Below are 18,707 nucleotides of genomic sequence, written 5' to 3' on the forward strand. Positions count from 1 at the left end.
CTCCTCCTCCTCTGTCTGTGGGCTGTGGTGGGATTTGGACACCACTCACTGCAAACCCCTCAGGAGGTCCTGCAGGGGGCAGGCAGAGGTCGGAGAGAGAGGGCGCCACCCTCAGGCCTGGGTCAGCACCTCAACCCTCTGGTTCAGCTGATCATCTCCAACCTCAGAGCCTCAGCTGGAGGGCCAGAAGCCAGGCTTCAAACACCGGGCTAACAGTTGGACGGCAGGCAATAAAAGGACCAGACAGGTGTCTCAGCTCCGCCTCCTCCTCCTCCAGGATTTATTGTCAGTTTAAACTTACAGTACATCAAAACCACATCTTTACAGTCGCTCTAAGTGATACATTGTACAAAAATAATATTTGGATTTTCCTTTGTGAAAACTTCCTCCTCTTTCTCAATGTAAAACTCTCTTTTTCTTCTCTCAAAGATGTTTTTTTGTTGATTTTTTTGTCGTTTAAGTTTCCATCCGAGTCAGTTGGTCTGCTGCGACCTGCTCTGATTGGCCGGCTGTGAGGCCCCGCCTCCTGAGAGCTGATTGGCTGTCTGCTCGAGACGGGTCTTTTGGACAAACTGCTTCTGAATCAAATGCGTGGAATAAAAAGGAACGTCCACGACTCTGCTACGCCCCCGCCCCCAAAAAAAACATGCAAAGGGGCGGGGCTTGGCCTCCTTTTGGTTCCTGTCCCTCAGCCAATCAGCCGGAGAGAAAAGATACTTAAATTAACTTCTGCACATCCTGACATAAACACCAAACTAAAAATACACAACCTGTCTTTAAAAACGCAAAAGGCAAGTTTAGAGAATCCACGGCCCCCCTCTCCCCTCCCTCACCCCACCGTCCAGCTGCTCCGATTGGCTGCCCGTCGGCTGCCAGGCCTCCGGACCAATCAGAGGAGCAGGACCACCTGGGAATGGAAAGAAGCAAAAGAAATATAGACGAGAAGATATGAGCGGGTGGAGGGGGGATGGGCCTGTCGGGTCAGGTGACCTCCTCTAGCTCTGCTGACTGGTGCAGTACACCGCCACGTGGCCGATCTCACCGCACCTGCAGCACACACACACACAGAGTTACACAACCGGCTGCACCAGACTCACTGGTTGGACTGGTGACACTGGCGCTACAGTTGCTGTTAGCTTAGCACGTGGCTCCAGTTGACTGGATGCCAGTGAGGCGTGGTCAGGGTATGGTTAGAACTACGCAGTGATTTGTGGACTCTTAAGACACTGAGAGGAGCTGAAGAGTCGTGCGGTGAGGCAGCAGCCTGCTGGGCCTCTCAACAGATCAACGGCGCCCCCTGCAGTCAGACTGTATTTCTGTCTCTCTATACGTCGCTACTAAATGCTACTAAATATCCGATGTGCAGTGTTTTGCCACCAACTGTTTGTGTGTCACTGGTTTCTGGTGCTGAGCGATTGTCAACCTGCAGCCCAGAGCCCCCGCGTGAGGCGCGCAGTTCTACTGCCTCATGGTAGGGGGCGCTGGTGGTTCTTACGACTGGGCTCCAGCTAGTGCTAACTGTTCCAGCTGCTACTGCATCAGCACTGAGGAGACTCCAGACTGAAGCAGGACCACTGTACTGTCTCCACTGGCACTGGAGGACGGGAGCAGAACCTCTAGGATCGAGTGATGGATGCTGTCGTTCAGAAGGAGCGCCGCATGGACTTCATTAATCGGGGAAGTTTCGACCATCATGGTGGTTTTTAATTCAATGTGCTTGTTGCGCTGCAGTTTGCGTGTCAATAAAGCTGAGGTTTGAAAGAGAACTCGTTCACTGCTGCAGTGAGACGTGAAGAAGCTTCTCTGTGGGCTTCATATGGTTGTGATGAACCTCACTGCAGCTCACTGCTGGATGCTACCTGCTAACACGCAGCTCCACTCACCAGCTAGCGCACCTTTAGCTGCACCTGTAGCCGTGATGACCTCAGTGCTGCTGATGTTTCCCCTCCAGCTTCTAGTTTCTCCAGAAGCTTCCTGCTAGCCGTTAGCTGTCAGGTGGACGACTGGGAACATGTATTGAAACTCCCCCTAGTGGCCAGATTGAATTTACGGTGACCTCAGCCTTCAGGTAGATGTTGTCGCGACAGGGTGTGTGTTGCACGGCTAACGTGTCACTTTCAGCCTATAAGCTAAAAGCTAACTAGCGGAGTCTGCCTCACTCAGGTCTCACCTGTAGCATTTGACCTTCTCGCAGCATTTCTGGATATGTCCGAAGCGGCCGCAGGAGTAGCACTTCTGCTCGTGGGTGTTGCAGTCGCGGGCCATGTGACCACACTCGCCACAGTTGTAGCACAGCGGCTCGCGCTCCTTCCGGGGGTCCTTGCAGTCTCTGGAGATGTGGCCGCCCTTCCCACAGTTGTAACAGGCTGCAGGGATGGAGACATCCTGCAGTGTCACTACTACTTCATCATCATCATCATCATCAACAACCGTGAGCAACCAGTCCAGCCTGCGCAGGTTAGACCAGGAGTGGGCCAACTGTAGGACTACTGGGTCACAATGGGTTCTAAAATGTAACAGTGGGGCCGAAGCAGCAGCAGATGGATGGAGAACCACCCATAACCACCTAGAACCACTCCAGACCAAACCCAGTATCACCTACAACGTCCCCTGGACCGTCCAGACCAGGGGAGGACCAACTGCTTGACTGCTGGGTCACAGTGGCTTCTACAGTGTGTGTGTGTGTGTGTGTCTGTGGGGGTGCTCTATCCTCCCCTTCCAGCCTCCAAGCCTCCACCTTGTGAACATGGTGGCTGAACTGGACCTCAGTCCCAGTGGGAGTCTGTCGAGTCCCCGCAGCGTCAGTGTGATGTCACACTGATGGCCCCAAACAGCACTGGAGCAGGAACCAGTGTGTGTGTGTGTGTGTGTGTGTGTGTGTGTGTGTGACCTCTCACCTTCCTCAGCTCTCTGACAGTCCCTGGCCAGGTGACCCGGTTCTCCACAGCGGTAACAGAACAGATCTGGAAGAGATTTGGTGATGGATCACATGACCATCAGGACCACCACTGACACCACCTGCTGGCTGAAGCCAGTAACTGCAGCCTCAGTTCATCAATAAAGAAACAGGTCATACGTGAAACCAGTGACTCTGGTTGTGTGTGTGTGTGTGTGTGTGTGTGTGTGTGTGTGCACTCACCCTTGCCTCGGATCCGCCCCCCCCGGCCCCGGCCCCGGCTGGGACAGTCCCTGGCCCAGTGGCCACTGCGGCCACAGCCGAAACACTCGCCACTGCTCATCACCACGATGACCACGACGGCTGCACACACACACACACACACACACACACACACACACGGGGGTGTCAGAGTCCAGCAGCAGGCCCACAATGCATTGCACCGCAGTCTCTTCCTGGCCCATCAGTGTGAGCAGCAGTAGAATGTGGGCAGGGCCACAGCAGGAAGCCAGTGGCTGTGTCTCAATTCAGGCTCTGCATCCTTGGAAGGAAGCATCCTCCGTCTGAAGGAAGCGTCCTTCCAAGGACCCGGCCCAGAAGGACCGACCCAAACCTCGCCCGCCTCCCCGGTAACCACAGGGGACTGTCTAGCCTTCGACGTATTTCCTGGTTGCGTCACCGCCGTTCCCTCCTGCTGGCCAACCCCGGAAGTGACGTTTTCATAGCATCAAGCTAACCATTGGTTCGCCAGCTAACGATGGCGTTGGATGTTCAAATCAGTAAAAACCCTGCATTAAAAATTGAATATTTGATGTGAAACTTCAATACTTCAATTTATACGTGGTGTCTTTGCCAGTAGATGGCGCTAATTTCAGCCGACTTCCCAGGATCCCAGGATGCTTTGCAGCAGCAGGCAAAGCATCCTGGGATACAGGAGGAGGTGAAGGATAGTAGCGGTGTAGCCTTGGTGCTAACAGTAGGGTGCATTTGGAGCGTCCTTCTGACTATTGGCTATTGACTATTGACTACAACTTCCTTTCAAATGCAGCCTTCAAGGATGCAGAACCTGAATTGAGACACAGCCTCGGTGTGACGGACAGCGAAGAATGTGGGCGGGGCCACAGCAGGAAGTCAGACACCATAGTCCGTCACACACACACGCGCGCGCGCTGAGAAGCCTCAGTGGCGCCCCCTGCTGGTCACCACCTTCCGAGCTCCTCTCTCCCGGGCCCTGGTTAAATGTGTCGGTGACGTCATTGGTTCCGGACCAACTGGACGGTACCAGGGTGTCCCGCGGCCTCCGTGCGGAATTCAAGTACCTGCTGAATAACCAGGAAGTCCGCTCGCCTCCCAGCCAATCAAACGTCAGCTGTGAGGGCGGCCCTCCGACCCCTCCCCACTGACCCCACCTCCTCGTCCTCCACACTCCCCCCGCCGGCGCCTGACTACCCCCGAACCCCGGGTTGACCCCCGCAGCTTCCCGCCTCGGCTCGACTCGACTGACTGCAGGCCGCGAGCCCCGCGCTGACAGGCTCCCAGCTAGCCCGCTAGCCTGTTAGCATGAACGGCGGTTTTGCCGGCGGCCGTTCCGCCACGGTTCTGATGTCCGGTTCCGCCGAGCCCCCTGCCAGTGCCGGAGCAGCGGGTTAATGGGCCGAAAGTCGGAACTCACCTCAGAGCCCGAAACCCCTGTTTGTTTTGTCTCCTCCGCTGCACCACACGCGGTCTGCACACGGCTCCTCACGCGCGCGCACGCACATACACACACAAACAGGCACGCAGTCACACGCTCATACACAGAGGCTTTCACTGCCCGTCGGAAATTCAGCGACACAAACAAACAAACAAACAAAAAACTCGGCTCGGTTCGAAGGGTGATGCTGCTGCTTCGGTTTGCTGGTTACCCGTCGGCTTTGACACCGGAAGTCGCCCCCAACCCCACTCTCACTCCCTCTGGACTGACGCACGAGCTCTGCTGGGATCTGCGAAACATTCAAGTGTGTCCGAGCCGCGCTGTTGCTCCTGAACGCATCATGTGCACCCGGCACCAGCAGCGAGGCGCTGAGTCCGTCAGTAAACGGGCTCTTCCGTGAAGCTCCGCCCGCGATGACGTCACACTAAAGTCCCACAACAGACCAATATACACACACACACACACATACATATATATATGTGTAGATACACATAGACGTCAGTAAAACTTCTGGTTCTTCTGGTTGGTGGTTGTGGACAGGAAGTGCAGTTGGCCCCGCCCCCCTCACAGAGTGGAACTGACAGCTGGTTTCCTCCTGAGAGCCCTGACTGGGAGGCCTGCAGTGACTCCTGCTCCTGCGGGGGCGGAGCCTGTCGTCCACCTCCACGAGCCAATGAGCTGCTGACGCCACCGAAAACCTTGAAAAGTTCTGGTGTCCTTTGAAGGAGACATAGTGTGAAAGAGTGGCAGCCAATGAGCTGCAGGCTGAGTGAAGGGGGCGGGACCACGGTCTGATGATGGGACAGGAGGCGGGGCCACTGATTGGTCACTTCCTGCTGACGGAGGAACCACAGCGACTCTTCGGGACTTCAAATGAAATTTAATTGAAGCTTTACAAAAAAAATCAAACTCCTGGTTACAAAATAGTTAAATAGCAACCAATCAGCTTCTTCAACCAATCAGCTTCTTCCTCACAGCTCACAGAGCTCAATCACTGGACTGCACAGAAGTGGGTAGGGCCAGGGCAGAGGCCATGACCACGGAAGCAAACAGACAAAATGGAAGTGAACAGAGAGAGATAGAGAGAGAGAGAAAGAAAGGAGGCTAGAAAAGGAGGCGGGGCTGTTAAGTCCAGTGTCCAATCACAGGGCAGTGATGAGTCATCGGCGAGGGGGCGGAGCCAGCAGCTGGGTGGCGGTGGCTGCGTCTGGGAACAGGTTGTGGTAGGTGGGCAGCGGGACGTACGACGCCTTGATCATCTTCCCTGAAAGACACAGAGGGGAGGGTGGGGTCAGAGCCGCTCTCTGATTGGCTGCCCGCTGAGCTCACCTGACCAGAAGCACTCACCTGCAAAGAAGCGTCCGTGCAGGGCGTTGACGGCCGCCATGGCGGCGGGGATGGAGGGACACTTGACGTAAACATTGCCCTGCAAACAGGAAGTCACAATCAGCTGATCACAGAGGACAGACAGACGGGCAGACAGACAGAAAGAAAGACAGACAGGTAGATGGACAGACAGTCAGACAGACAGTCAGGTGGACAGACAGATGGATGGACAGACAGACAGGTGGACAGACAGACAGGAGGACAGACGGACGGACGGACAGGAGGACAGACAGACAGACAGTCAGGTGGACAGACAGGAGGACAGAAAGAAAGACAGACAGGTGGACAGACAGACAGACAGACAGGAGGACAGAAAGAAAGACGGACAGACAGACAGACAGACGGACAGACAGGTGGACAGACAGACGGGCACCTCAGCAGAGTTCTGGTCCACGTAGATGTGGACGACTCCTCCGTGTTTGTTGCACTCCTCGATGACGTCGTGCAGGATGTCCTGCTCCCAGCCAGGGGGCGCCTCACTGGACACAGCACAGTGCCGTCACATGACCTCACACACCAGCTCACTGGGTGTGTGTGTGTGTGTGTGTGTGTGTGTGTGTGTGTGGGGACTCACCTGCTGGGACTGAACATGTTGGACAGCTGGAAGCAGTGGGTGGCCAGCGGCTGGGAGGGCAGGGTCATCGGGGTCATCGGGGTCATCGGGGTTGGGGGGAGGGAGAGGGTGGGGTTCATGGCGGCTGGAACACACACACACAGTCGGACAGGAAGTCAAACAGGATGTCGGACAGGAAGTGAGACAGGAAGTGGAGTAGCACCAGGACCCACCTGACACGGCGGCCATGGCGCCGATGGCGATGGCTCCGCCCATCTGGAGAGCCTGCTGAGCTGCTGGAGGGATCTGGAGGCCTGTGCCTGACACACACACACACACACACACACACACACACACACACACACACACAGGTCAGGTGAGGTGTGGGCGGTGTGAGATGGGCGGGGTCACAGGTGGGCGTGGCTCTCTCTCTCACCCTCGGCCAGCTGGGCCATCAGCTGCAGCCGTCCAGCGGCGCCGAGGTCCACGCCGCCGCGGTCCAGCTCGTCGCCGTCCAGCAGGCAGGACCCCATCCCCATGGGGGCGTCGCCCCGCTCGGTCACGTGACCCACCTTCATGGGGCGACCGGCCAACTCGAAGCCATTGAGCTGCTCGAGGGCCTTCTTGGCACACTCAGCGTCTGAGAACTGACACACACACACAGACTTCAGGGGTCAAAGGTCACCGCACGCAGGGACAGCCCCTGACCGGTGGCTCACCGTGATGAAGCCGTATCCCTTGGACCGGCCCGTCTCGCTGTCCATCATCAGCTGGATGTTGTCGATCTGCAGGAAGACAGACAGGAAGTGGCCGTCAGCTGGCCACGCCCCCACCACGTGTGAGTGCGTGTGTGAGTGTGTGTGAGTGTGTGTGTGTGTGTGTGTGTGTGTGTGTGTGTGTGTGTTTCTGACCCGTCCAAACGGTCCAAAGATTCCTCTCAGCATGTCCTCGGTGATGTTGAAGTGCAGTGAGCCAACGTACAACCTCATTGGTCCATACGAGGCCTTCTGCAGGCTATTGGCTGCTGCTGCTGCTGCTGCTGCCCGGTTCTTCTCAGCCTGCACACACACACACACACACACACACACACGCACGCGCACGCGCACGCACACGCGCACACAGGTCAGCACATCCAGGGACTGTCTGTCTGTGTGTGTGTGTGTGTGTGTGTGTGTGTGTGTGTGTGTGTGTGTGCGTGTGTGTCTGTGTGTGTGTGTGCCTGCCAGGTACCTGCGAGGCCTGCACTATGATGGGAACTCCCAGCAGCCTTTGCCCCGTCAGCCCGATGGCCAGCGGCACCGACGCCGCCTCCACAAACTCGATGTAGGCGATGCCTTTGGAGCGCCGCGAGTTCCGGTCCGAGATCATCCTCACGTCCCGCACCTGCACCCACACACACACACACACAGGCCTGAGTCCAGGGCCCGGGCCACAGCAGCAGGAAGCGAGGGGCCCAGGGGTCAGAGGTCACCTTCCCCACGGCCGAGAAGAAGTCCTCCAGGTCACGAGGTCGAATCCTGGCGGCCAGCTGCATGCAGAACACGGTGCGAGCATCACGCTCCTCTGGAGTCAGGTTGTCCACTGGCAGCCTGGAGACAGACAGACAGTCAGTCAGTGAGTCAGTCAGTGAGTCAGTCAGTGAGTCAGTCAGTGAGTCAGTCAGTGAGTCAGCCAGACAGTGAGTCAGTGAGTCAGCCAGTCAGTCAGACAGACAGTCAGACAGACAGTCAGTCAGTGAGTCAGACAGTCAGTCAGACAGTCAGTGAGTCAGTCAGTGAGTCAGACAGTCAGTCAGACAGTCAGTCAGACAGACAGTCAGTGAGTCAGTGAGTCAGCCAGTGAGTGAGTGAGTGAGTCAGTCAGTCAGTGAGTCAGCCAGCCAGTGAGTCAGACAGACAGTCAGTCAGTGAGTCAGACAGACAGTCAGCCAGTGAGTGAGTGAGTGAGTCAGTCAGTCAGTGGGTCAGACAGTCAGTCAGTCAGCCAACCAGTCAGACAGTCAGTCAAACAGTCAGTGAGTCCAACAGTCAGTGAGTCAGTCCTCACAGGGCCACTGATGTTCAGCCTGCTTCTCTCACCTGATTGGACTCTTCTCCTTCCTCACCGGGCTTTTACTCTTTGAGCGCCGCCTACTGGACACAGGCAGGAAACAGACAGACGGACGGACAGACGGACCTCGGTCAGTCACAGCTCATAATCCAGCTCTTATTGTGAAAACCACCAGGATGTGAGGGCAGCCTGGGCCTTCTTCCTGTGTGGACAGGAAGTGCAGAGGCGTGGCTCACCTCTTGTGGTGGTCTCTGTAGCGCCCCCCTCTGTCCCTGCTGCCGCGGCTCTCCCTGCTGCGACTTGGCCGTCTCTCCCGGCTGTGGCTGCGCTTGCGCTCCCTGCTGCGGCTCTTCTTCCTGTCGCGGCTGCGGCTGCGCTGCTTCCTGTCCCGGCTGCGACTGCGGCTGCGCTGCTTCCTGTCGTGACTGCGGCTGCGCTTCTTCCTGTCGGGGATGAGGCAGCCAATCAGAGTCCGGCGGCGGCAGGGTTAGGGTCAGCCCTAACTGTCACCGGGCTAAAACGTTAGCTCAGGCTGACAAACGTTAGCTAGCTAGCGTGCTAGCAGTCAGGAGAAAGGCAGCGTGGAAGGACGAGATGAGGACAAAACGGCGCTGACGATGGTGAAGATGTGACTTCCTGGAGTGGGCGGGGCCAGTGAGAGAGACACACCTCTTGACGGGCTCCGGGGGTCCATCAGGACTGGGGTTCTTCACGTCCTCCTGCGGTCGACAGAGAAGAGCATCAGCAGGAGGTCAGGGGAGGAGCAGCAGGTATCAAGAGGATTGGATGAGTCGTGAAGGGGGAGGAGTCAGTCTGGTCAGCGTTCTGTCAGTCAGTCCAGGCTGCAGGGAGGTGGGAGGGGCCAGAGTGTGTGTGTGTGTGTGTTCATCTGGGAGACACACACACACACACTCTGAGAGGCCTCCACCTGGACACACCCCCTTCCTGTCACATGACTCAGCAGGTGCAGCCTTTGACCCTCTGGGACTGACACTGAGTGGCAGCAGTGGGCGGGCCTTGACTCGAGTGCTATGCTCTGATTGGCTGGCTGGCTGAGGTTGCTAAGCTAAAAGCTAACGTTGAAGCTAGCCCAGTCGTCCAGAGCGCGACGCTTCCTTCCCATGATCCTCCGCTCCTTCCACACCGTCCTCAGGTGGGGGCGCTCTGGATGTCCAGTTCACAGTGTCATGTTACCATGGGGACCACAGTACAGCAATGCATGATGGGGACTTTTTTTTTTCTTATTATTTTTTTTTTTACTACCTTCACGTTTGTGACAGATCACACTGGCATTCAGGGGAGCAGAGGTGAGAAATCGTTAGGCAAGTCTACAAAGAGAGATAGATGGGCAATTTATTCACCACAGTCTGGAGGAAGTCCATCAGCAGCAGCATCAGCAGCAGCATCAGCCAGACTCTGCAACCAGCTGCTAGCCTCGCCGCTAACGCTAACTGCTAACTGGCGACAAGTCCAGATGGAGCTCTGCTCTCGCAGCTGTCTTTCAAACAACAGCTGCACCAGTGGAGGCGGGCCGGAGCCCCCTGGTGGTGGGTGTGGGTAAGACTGAGAGAATATAACCGACACTGTTTCCTTGGTGGACGAGCGACTCCTGCCTGCTGCAGAGAGTCAGAGGTTGCAATATCTACATGTGTGTGTGTGTGTGTGTGTGTGCGTGTGTGTATTCAGACAGCTCGTGTAAACATACAGCAGTTGATCCATCTGGACTTTCTGGGCTCGTTTTCACATTTTACACCCTCACACAGAGGAGGACAACCGGGAGTCAACTGGGGGTCACCGGCCCAACTCCAAATGAATGGTGGATGGATTTCGCGCGAATAGGGAAGGTGTGTCTGCTGATTGGTGGAGGTGGGCGGAGCTGCAGAGTCTGGCTGAGTGTGGAGCGCAGTGAGGACAGACAGACGGCCTCACCTTCCTGTACGGAGCCTCCAGCATCGCCTCGATGTCCAGCTCGTCCGCCATGCTGCCGCCACCGTCGCCGCTGCTCAGCACACCAACAAACCTTCAACACAAGGGCCGGAAAAGCGTGTGAGTCATGACGTCACTGACTGATGTGCGCAGCTCAGAAAGGCCAACAAGTGCGGAAAGTTTGAGGTCTGTCTAGATTTTTAAAATAAGAATCACTTTGCAAAAAAAAAAAAACCTTCAGCTGCAAACTTTGAATCACTTTCAGTCCTCACACGAGTTGAACTCAGTGTGAATCTGAAACTGACCGTCGGTCAGTTGACTTGGCTTCTATGTTATTACCCTGTACTATAAATCGACAGGTGGATAAATGCTTTAGTTCGCCCTATGGGGGGGAATTCAGCCGCCACGAGCTTCACAATAGACAATAAAATACGCTGACGTCATAAATGCTAACAGCAGACAAACATCAAAAACGGTGGGAAAGCCACGTGAAGTGCACGTGTGAGCGGCAACAACATGACATGGTAATACAAAGAGTTTTAAAATGTATTGCATAGGTTTGTATTTCAGTAGTAATGCACGGGTTGCGACACCGGTGCGTCTCACGGACACGCTGGTAACGGCACCGTCTCTTAACCTGCGGTCCGTTCGACAGGAAATCAGAGCTCCCAGAACAGGAAGTGGCACAACAAAATCATTTGGCGCACGCACGGAGAGAGCGGCGAATCGGCTTAGCATCGAGCTTAGCTCCCGGCGGGCTACATTAGCGTGCTAGCTCAGCACCGACGAACCACAACGGGTGACCGGGCGCGGTGTTTACAGCGCGTCGCACCGGTGATGTCACCCACTGGGTTTGTTTTCATGCGAGCGTCCCCTCGGCTCCTCCGCGAGCTGCTAAGCGGCTAGCGCTAGCCGGGACGGCTAAGTGGCTAGGTGGCTAGGTGGCGGTGGTGCCCCCGCTGCTTCGCCGGCTCTCTGGCCGGTGGGAACCGGACCCGGTGGCGGTCGGCAGAGGGCAGAGGTCACCGTTACCTGGATACCTGCGGCTCCGGGCCGACGACCGTCACTGTGGCCAGTTAAGCGGGCTCGTCGATCGCTGCTCTCGGCTGCTTCGCGGCTTCAATGGCGCATGTAGGGCTGCTCTCGGTGCTGTCGCGAGACCAAATGGGCGCGAATTCACATTTCTTCGCTCTCGCGGTAGCTCCAGCGGCCCGGCCAGGAGACGCCGCCACCTTGCGGCCGGAGCTGGGAACACGACAGCCCGCCCGCTTGCAGACGGTAGCAAGCAGAGATGCATTTGTAATAAATAAATATATATATATATAAAAAAAAACAAGCGACGATTGAGACGAGTCATCGTTCACAGTTCCATGACGTCACCACTGTCAGGATGAGTTTTTATTTGGACACGACGTGAAGAAGTCAGGCACAGTGCACTGTGGCTACACAACTCCTCCAGACTCAACACAATGGTTTTATTCACAATAAACACAGCACACAGTGTGTGATGACAACACACTGTTGATACAAACTGTCAGGTGATGCCTGCAGGAACACCAGGGGCTCTGGGTGTGTTGACAGCAGCTCCAACACTAAGAAGAGTTCAGTCCACCAACACAGACCTGTGTGAGCTCTGACCAACACGTGGTCACTCCAACCAGGAGGAGGAGCCCTCTGCTGGTGAGGGCCTGAACTACTGAACTAACTACTGACCAACGAACCAACAAAGTCATCATCATCATCATCATCATCATCAGCAGCAGCAGCAGCAGCATGAAGGTTCCTGGCGCCACCTGTTGGCTGGTCACATGTCCTCCTGCTCGGCTCGCTCCTTGGAGGAAACCCACCTGCTGACGATGACTTCCTGTGGCGGGAAGACAAGCAGCTCACTTCAGACACACACACACACACACACACACACACACACACACACACACACACACACACACACACACACACACACACACACACACACACACCTGGACTTGCAGCCTGCTCAGGCACTCAGGTGAGTCCAGCTCAGCGTGTGATAGGTCGGCTGGGTGGATGACGTAACACAGCATCAGCTCCTGCCAGGGAGGGAGAGGAGGGGGGCGTGCAGCAGAGTGAGGAGCTGTGGGGAGTGGGCGGAGCTTGCCGACGGCTCGGCCGGTTACCTTGGACACGTTGGCTGTGATCCTGCTGAGCGCCGCCAGCGAGCGCCAGGAGAATGCACGCAGCCCGGTGCCCCTGAAGGCACTGTCCACTCGCTGCACCACCACCGAGTAGCTGCGGGGGCGAGGGGTCAGAGGTCAGGGTGGTGGGCGGAGCCTGTGGCTGCCGTGCGGGTGAGCGTGCGTTACCTGCCGTGGTAGAACGGCGGTCCCTTCCGGTACAACACTGAGAAGACACAGACACACACTGGTCACATGACCTCCACACCGCCAGGGTCACGGCTGGCCGGTGGGTGGGCATGTCTTACTGAAGTCCACGCCGTACTTGGCCCCGCCCCCTCCCTTGGGGACCCAGCCCTTGGTGCGGAAGTGCTGGTAGGCTGCAAAGGAGCTGACGAAGTCCGGCCGCAGGGCGCGGAAGGTTTTCCAGAGCCGGACCACCGGCAGGGGCTCCTGACCAATCAGAGGGCAGCACGCCAGTCAGACAGGAAGTCAGACGGGAAGTGGACGGTCAGACAGGAAGTGTGTTGGAAGTGAGTGCTACCTGGTGCAGGTACACGGACAGACAGCCCAGACTGTAGACCAGGAAGAAGGCCTGCGGACGGACAGACAGACAGACAGGTGACAGACGGGTGACAGACAGGTCAGCAGGCCACGCCCCCTCCCCCAGCTGAGGTACCTCCTCCAGGCTGAGCTGCAGGTACTCGGTGATGGCCAGTGGGGTCCGCCGGACCTCGGCCACGCCCCCCTCCGTCTGGGAGACCACCAGCACAAAGCCAGGACCAGGGACTGAGGGTTCGGGACCCGGCTCAGAGTCCCGGTCCTGGTCCCAGCAGGGGTCCCAGTCCTGTTCAGACCTGTGGGAGGGGGTCTGAGGGTCACATGATGAAGACTGAGGAAGAGGTGAAACCTCTGAACCTTCACAGTACCTGCAGCTCCTCTTGGCCTGAGGCTCCTCCTCCTCCTGCTGCTGCTCCTCCTGCTGCTGCTCCTCCTGCTGCTGCTGCTCCTGCTGCTGCTCCTCCTCCTGCTGCTGCTCCTCCTGCTCCTCCAGACCCTCCTTGGGTCCTGGCTCTCCTCCTGGCTCCTCCCTGGCTCCCATCTCTCTCCTCACCTCCTCCATCTCCACCGGCTGCCGCAGGTCCGCCAGGGTCTGATTGACGGTCTGCTCGTCCAATCCCTGAGCAGCCAGAGCTGCTCCCGCCCACCGCAGCAGGTCCTCGTACCTGCAGGACGATGACAGGAAGAGAGCGCGAGGGTTGGACACACGGGAAGTGAGAACAGCAGAGAAGGGGGCGGAGTCTCTCACCTGGCCGCACTGACGACAGGAAGTGAAACACCTTGGTGCTCTGTGACACAAACATCGAGGTCAGCTGACTTGCGCTTGGCGACGTGGTGACGTCATAAACTTGGGATTTCAACTCACGCTGCCATCGGTCGGCGAAGCAGTGGTCCGGCCTGGCCCGGGACAGCACGCCTTTCCCGAAGTAGCCCTGCAACGAGACGAGCAGGAGCAGCACAGCACTTCCGGTTTAGTCTGCGGGCCATCATCGAAGCTTCCGGAAGAGTGGAGTGGGCCGGGTCGACGCGAACTCACTTGGCCGTGGACCCTCCGGACCTGCTCCGGGTGGAACAGCACCACCTGCTGGTTGATGAGATGCGCCCGGAAGTGGCGGCTCTCCCCCGGGCTGCAGCTCAGCGGCAGCGGGGCCTCGTGCTGCTCGAAGACCCGGCAGCGTCTGTGGGGGGGCCGGAACTCCGCCTGCATGTTGCTGCGGGTCGGACCGGATGTGGCTCGGTTCGACTGCGCGAGCCGCCGCCTAGCTTCGAGGCTATTGGAGGCGCGGCTCCGACTCTGGCTGGGCGGCTGGGCTGCGCGCTCCCCGGACCTCTTTTGCTGTCGGACGCTGTTGTGTCACCGCATTGTGTGTTCGGCCGGAACCATGGACGGCTTCGCAAGGGTTCCGGTTTCCAGTCGAGTATTTGGACCGGCAGAAACCGTCATCATCATCATCATCATCATCATCATCATCGATCTTACTGTGTTGATGACGTCACTGCTTCTTATTTGACTTTTGATTGTGACAAACAAAGATGTTTTTCAGGTTTTTCACTCACATTTTATTTGATATTATTTGAAGCATTGTTTTTTTTTTGATATGCCAGTGTTTCTCAACTGGTCGGTTGTGACCCAAAAGTTGGTCATAGAGCAGTTACAGACAGACAGACAGACCGACAGACAGGCAGACGGATGGATAGACAGACAGACAGGCAGACAGACAGACAGACGGACGGACAGGCAGACAGACAGACAGACGGGCAGGCAGGCAGGCAGGCAGGCAGGCAGGCAGACAGACAGACGGACAGGCAGGCAGATAGACAGACAGACAGACAGATGGATAGACAGACAGACAGACAGACAGGTGGATAGACGGACAGATGGACAGACAGGCAGGCAGACAGGTGGATAGACAGGCAGGCAGACAGATGGATAGACAGGCAGGCAGACAGACAGACAGGTGGACCTGCCAGGGAAAGCCTCTACTTCAGTGTGTGCAGAAATGAGAAAAGTTCAACCTGCTGGTTCAGCAGTTGAGTTCTGCTCCTCGCAGCCACAGTGAGGAAGATGTTGATCTTCATCAACTGTACAAAGCAACACATGAAGATCTGACCAAGGAGGAAACACAGGAGCTCTCATCAAAACATCCTGGCATCCCAGCAGATGCAGTCCTCATCCAAGCTGTCCCTGAACCAACACAACACATTGAGTTAGGGTTCCTCTCCTGGTTCCTCTCCTGGTTCCTCTCCTGGTTCCCCTGAGCCGGGCTCCTGTCTGTCCACCACGTAGTGCTGGTGTCTCTGGATGTGCTGGTACAGGGTGGTGTATTTGGACACCCTCCTCATCCTCGGCAGGATGAAGCTCTGCGTGAAGGCCTCCTTGCTCAGGGAGCTCCGCCCCTCCGCCGTCAGCACGCCGTTGATGAACTTCAAGCAGAATGTGAAGCAGTTGTGGTCGTCCTGGTGAAACCTGGGCAGACCCAGGAAGGAGGGGGGGGAGGAGGTGGAGGAGGAGGAGGAAGAGGAAGAGGAGGAGAAGGAGAAGAAGAAGAAGAAGAAGGAGGAGGAGGAGAAGGAGGAGAAGAAGAAGAGGAGGAGGAGGAGCAGGAGGAGAAGAAGGAGGAGAAGACGAAGAGGAGGAGGTGGAGCAGGAGGAGGAGGATGAGGAGGAGAAGGAGAAGAAGAAGGAGGAGGAGCAGGAGGAGGAGAAGGAGGAGAAGAAGAAGAGGAGGAGCAGGAGGAGGAGAAGGAGGAGAAGAAAAAGAGAAGAAGGAGGAGAAGACGAAGAGGAGGAGGTGGAGCAGGAGGAGGAGGATGAGGAGGAGAAGGAGAAGAAGAAGGAGGAGGAGGAGAAGGAGGAGAAGAAGAAGAGGAGGAGGAGGAGCAGGAGGAGAAGAAGGAGGAGAAGACGAAGAGGAGGAGGTGGAGCAGGAGGAGGAGGAGAAGGAGAAGAAGAAGAAGAAGGAGGAGGAGCAGGAGGAGGAGAAGAAGAAGAGGAGGAGCAGGAGGAGGAGAAGGAGGAGAAGAAAAAGAGGAGGAGGAGGAGAAGAAGGAGGAGAAGACGAAGAGGAGGAGGTGGAGCAGGAGGAGGAGGATGAGGAGGAGAAGGAGAAGAAGAAGAAGGAGGAGGAGGAGCAGGAGGAGGAGAAGGAAGAGAAGAAGAAGAGGAGGAGCAGGAGGAGGAGAAGGAGGAGAAGAAAAAGAGGAGGAGGAGGAGAGTCTACTGATGTGATGGTGGTTGGACATGCAGGAACCAATCAGAGGAAAGCAGACACAGATGTTTCCTCTTGTCCGCTCTCAAGGTTTTGTTTTCTTCATCTGGGAAATTATTTCAGATAAATTTTTTAATTTATCAGCTGGGGTGTGTGTGTGTGTGTGTGTGTGTGTGTGTGTGTGTGTGTGTGTGTGTGTGTGTGTGTGTGTGTGAGGCCTACTCTTGCCAGGCAGGGTCCCACAGGGGGGCCTGGGACCAGCGCTCCAGGTACTGGTCCCACTGGGCCAGCAGGTGGAACATCTGAGGCTGGACCAGCGGCACGCTGACGCAGTGCTGCCACCCGCTGGCGTCCCGTCGCACGCCCTCACGGGTGTAGTTGTACACAACTCCTACATACACACACACACACACACACACCTGTGTGAAGCCACGCCCCCTCAGCGTGGAGCAAATTGACCTTTGACCCCTGTTTCCTACCCTTGGTGTTGGAGATGCCGGTGTGAAGATCTGACGTCCCATCAAAGTCCCTGAAACAGCAGCAGGACACACACACACACACACACACACACTGGTGTCAGCTGCGTGTGTGTGTGTGTGTGTGTGTGTGTGGGCCTGCGTGCGCCTGCCCACCTGTGCAGGTTGTCGTGTGCCGGCGCCACCAGCAGGCAGCAGGAGGTCTTGTGTCCGTTGCTGAAGGGCGAGGGGAGGCTCACTGGCGCCCCCTGCAGGCTGCTGCCACTCAGCCGCTGGCCACAGCTGGGACAGAGGTCGGGCACGGAGAAGCAGAAGAGGTCCCGCTGGCAGTGGCTCAGCCTGATGATGCTGGGCTCCATCGACGGCTCGGCTCCTCCCCCCACCTCCTGGCTCCCCCCACCACTCATCCGCTGCTCCTCTCACTGCACTCTTCTTCTTCTTCTTCTTCTTCTTCTTCTGCTTCTTCTTCTTCTGCCGCTGCTCTGTGCTCACCTGTGCTCTTGTGTGTGTGTGTGTGTGTGTGTGTGTGTGTGTGTATGTGTGTGTGTGTGTGAGTCACACCTGGCTGCCAGGTTACAGCCAGTCACATGACCTCACTGCCAGCCGACAGCCTATCAGGTTGCAGGTGTTGTCTGACAGACGGCCGCGTGACTCAGGCTGAGAGCGGTGACCTTTGGACCTTTTCCAGGATCAGTGGCTCCACACACACACACACACACACACACACACACACACACACACACACACACACACACACACACACACACACAGCAGGAACCAAGCAGCCACTGAGAGACGGCTGAGCCGCAGGTTCAGTACATGATAGATTAGAATAATAATAATAATTATTGTTGTTATTCTGTCCTCTGTGTGATAGTGAAGACGTTCCAGAGACACTGGAATGAAGCTCCTGGCACAGACAGAAAAGGCGACACCGCAATTAGAACACAAACAACTGCCCCTGAGCGGCACGAACCCCTCCAAAATAAAAGTCCAAATTAAAAAAAAAATAGATGACTAACAATCGCCAGCAGAGGGGGACAAAGTAACCCCATTCAAAACCATCGTCAGTCACTCACTGCTGCCTGTGTGGGAGGAGTCTGGCTGCAGGACCTGCACTGAGAGGCCCCGCCTCCACTGAGAGGCCCCGCCTGCACTGAGAGGCACTCATCATCCCAGTAATTCAAAGTGAAAATCCAACGCTGGTTCTGATGGCACAGCAAACAAATCTTCACGTCTTCTCTTATTAAATCTTTTCATTTATAAAAGCTTTGAATTTGAAAGGCTCTAAGTCAACTTCCGGTCCTGAAGCTGCAGTATTCTACGACTCCGCCTCCTCTTCCTCGTCATCATCTGGCTGCATTCCTCAGTTCTGTCAACAGATGGCAGCATTGAGCTTCACTCAGACATGAAGGCCTCAGTGCTTGTCAGTCAAACTGCGCACGCATGCGCACACACACACACCTCTGACACTGAAGTTGATGATGAATTGTGTTGCTATTGTTTGATTATCCTGTTGATTGGCTCATGGAATGTAAGACGACTTCCTGTCTGCAACAACAACTTCCTGTCTGCAGAAGCTCCACAGAAGCCCCACGTGCTGCCCTCTAGAGGCACCACGTGGTACTGCAACCACCCCTGGCTGGCTCGTTTGCACGCTGACCGCAGCTGCTGCAAGTCTGAAGCTAACGAGGCTAATTGTGGTGTTTGGAGCTGCAGAGAACAGTGTGTGTGTGTGTGTGTGTGTGATGCAGTTCAGTGATGTCAGTGTGAAATGTGATTAAAGCTCCGCCTCCACTGGTATT

At 56.4% G+C, this 18,707-nt stretch overlaps 4 protein-coding genes across 6 annotated transcripts; all 4 read right to left on the reverse strand.

Moving 5' to 3' along the window:
- Positions 1-262: 262 nt before the first annotated feature.
- Positions 263-4,945, reverse strand: cnbpb (CCHC-type zinc finger, nucleic acid binding protein b). 2 transcript variants are annotated; one of them, XM_076013378.1, is made up of 5 exons: positions 4,801-4,945; positions 3,140-3,259; positions 2,898-2,963; positions 2,171-2,366; positions 263-1,047 (listed from the first exon to the last, which is right to left on the reverse strand). In XM_076013378.1, exons 2-5 carry the CDS (start codon positions 3,237-3,239, stop codon positions 996-998), a joined length of 414 nt encoding a protein of 137 aa, XP_075869493.1. In that variant the 5' UTR covers positions 3,240-3,259; positions 4,801-4,945; the 3' UTR covers positions 263-995. The 2 variants fall into 2 exon arrangements, with proteins under 2 accessions (XP_075869493.1, XP_075869492.1); XM_076013377.1 differs by lacking the exon at positions 4,801-4,945 and adding an exon at positions 4,569-4,700.
- A 504-nt stretch (positions 4,946-5,449) lies between these two features.
- Positions 5,450-11,681, reverse strand: LOC142879842 (RNA-binding protein 39-like). 2 transcript variants are annotated; one of them, XM_076013354.1, is made up of 15 exons: positions 11,536-11,681; positions 10,507-10,597; positions 9,247-9,296; positions 8,814-9,020; positions 8,607-8,657; positions 8,000-8,117; positions 7,759-7,911; positions 7,440-7,586; positions 7,248-7,313; positions 6,965-7,175; positions 6,762-6,848; positions 6,550-6,673; positions 6,349-6,454; positions 5,937-6,015; positions 5,450-5,853 (listed from the first exon to the last, which is right to left on the reverse strand). In XM_076013354.1, the coding sequence occupies exons 2-15, from the start codon at positions 10,555-10,557 to the stop codon at positions 5,750-5,752; spliced, it is 1,554 nt and encodes a 517-aa protein (XP_075869469.1). In that variant the 5' UTR covers positions 10,558-10,597; positions 11,536-11,681; the 3' UTR covers positions 5,450-5,749. The 2 variants fall into 2 exon arrangements, with proteins under 2 accessions (XP_075869469.1, XP_075869467.1); XM_076013352.1 differs by having other exon boundaries at positions 8,607-8,660.
- Positions 11,682-11,856: 175 nt separating this feature from the next.
- tsen2 (TSEN2 tRNA splicing endonuclease subunit) lies at positions 11,857-14,573 on the reverse strand. Its single transcript, XM_076013360.1, has 11 exons — positions 14,254-14,573; positions 14,083-14,149; positions 13,966-14,005; positions 13,586-13,882; positions 13,336-13,513; positions 13,201-13,251; positions 12,965-13,109; positions 12,846-12,882; positions 12,660-12,771; positions 12,483-12,572; positions 11,857-12,367 (listed from the first exon to the last, which is right to left on the reverse strand). The coding sequence occupies exons 1-11, from the start codon at positions 14,422-14,424 to the stop codon at positions 12,308-12,310; spliced, it is 1,248 nt and encodes a 415-aa protein (XP_075869475.1). The 5' UTR covers positions 14,425-14,573; the 3' UTR covers positions 11,857-12,307.
- Positions 14,574-15,096: 523 nt separating this feature from the next.
- Positions 15,097-17,431, reverse strand: LOC142879851 (MKRN2 opposite strand protein-like). The gene is made up of 4 exons (XM_076013369.1): positions 17,059-17,431; positions 16,906-16,955; positions 16,649-16,817; positions 15,097-15,684 (listed from the first exon to the last, which is right to left on the reverse strand). Exons 1-4 carry the CDS (start codon positions 17,307-17,309, stop codon positions 15,426-15,428), a joined length of 729 nt encoding a protein of 242 aa, XP_075869484.1. The 5' UTR covers positions 17,310-17,431; the 3' UTR covers positions 15,097-15,425.
- Positions 17,432-18,707: the final 1,276 nt, after the last annotated feature.

Source organism: Nelusetta ayraudi, unplaced genomic scaffold (genome assembly GCF_046127955.1).
Source record: "Nelusetta ayraudi isolate G7.1 ecotype Tasmania unplaced genomic scaffold, CSIRO-AGI_Nayr_v1 ptg000146l, whole genome shotgun sequence".
NCBI classification, from domain to species: Eukaryota; Metazoa; Chordata; class Actinopteri; order Tetraodontiformes; family Monacanthidae; genus Nelusetta; species Nelusetta ayraudi.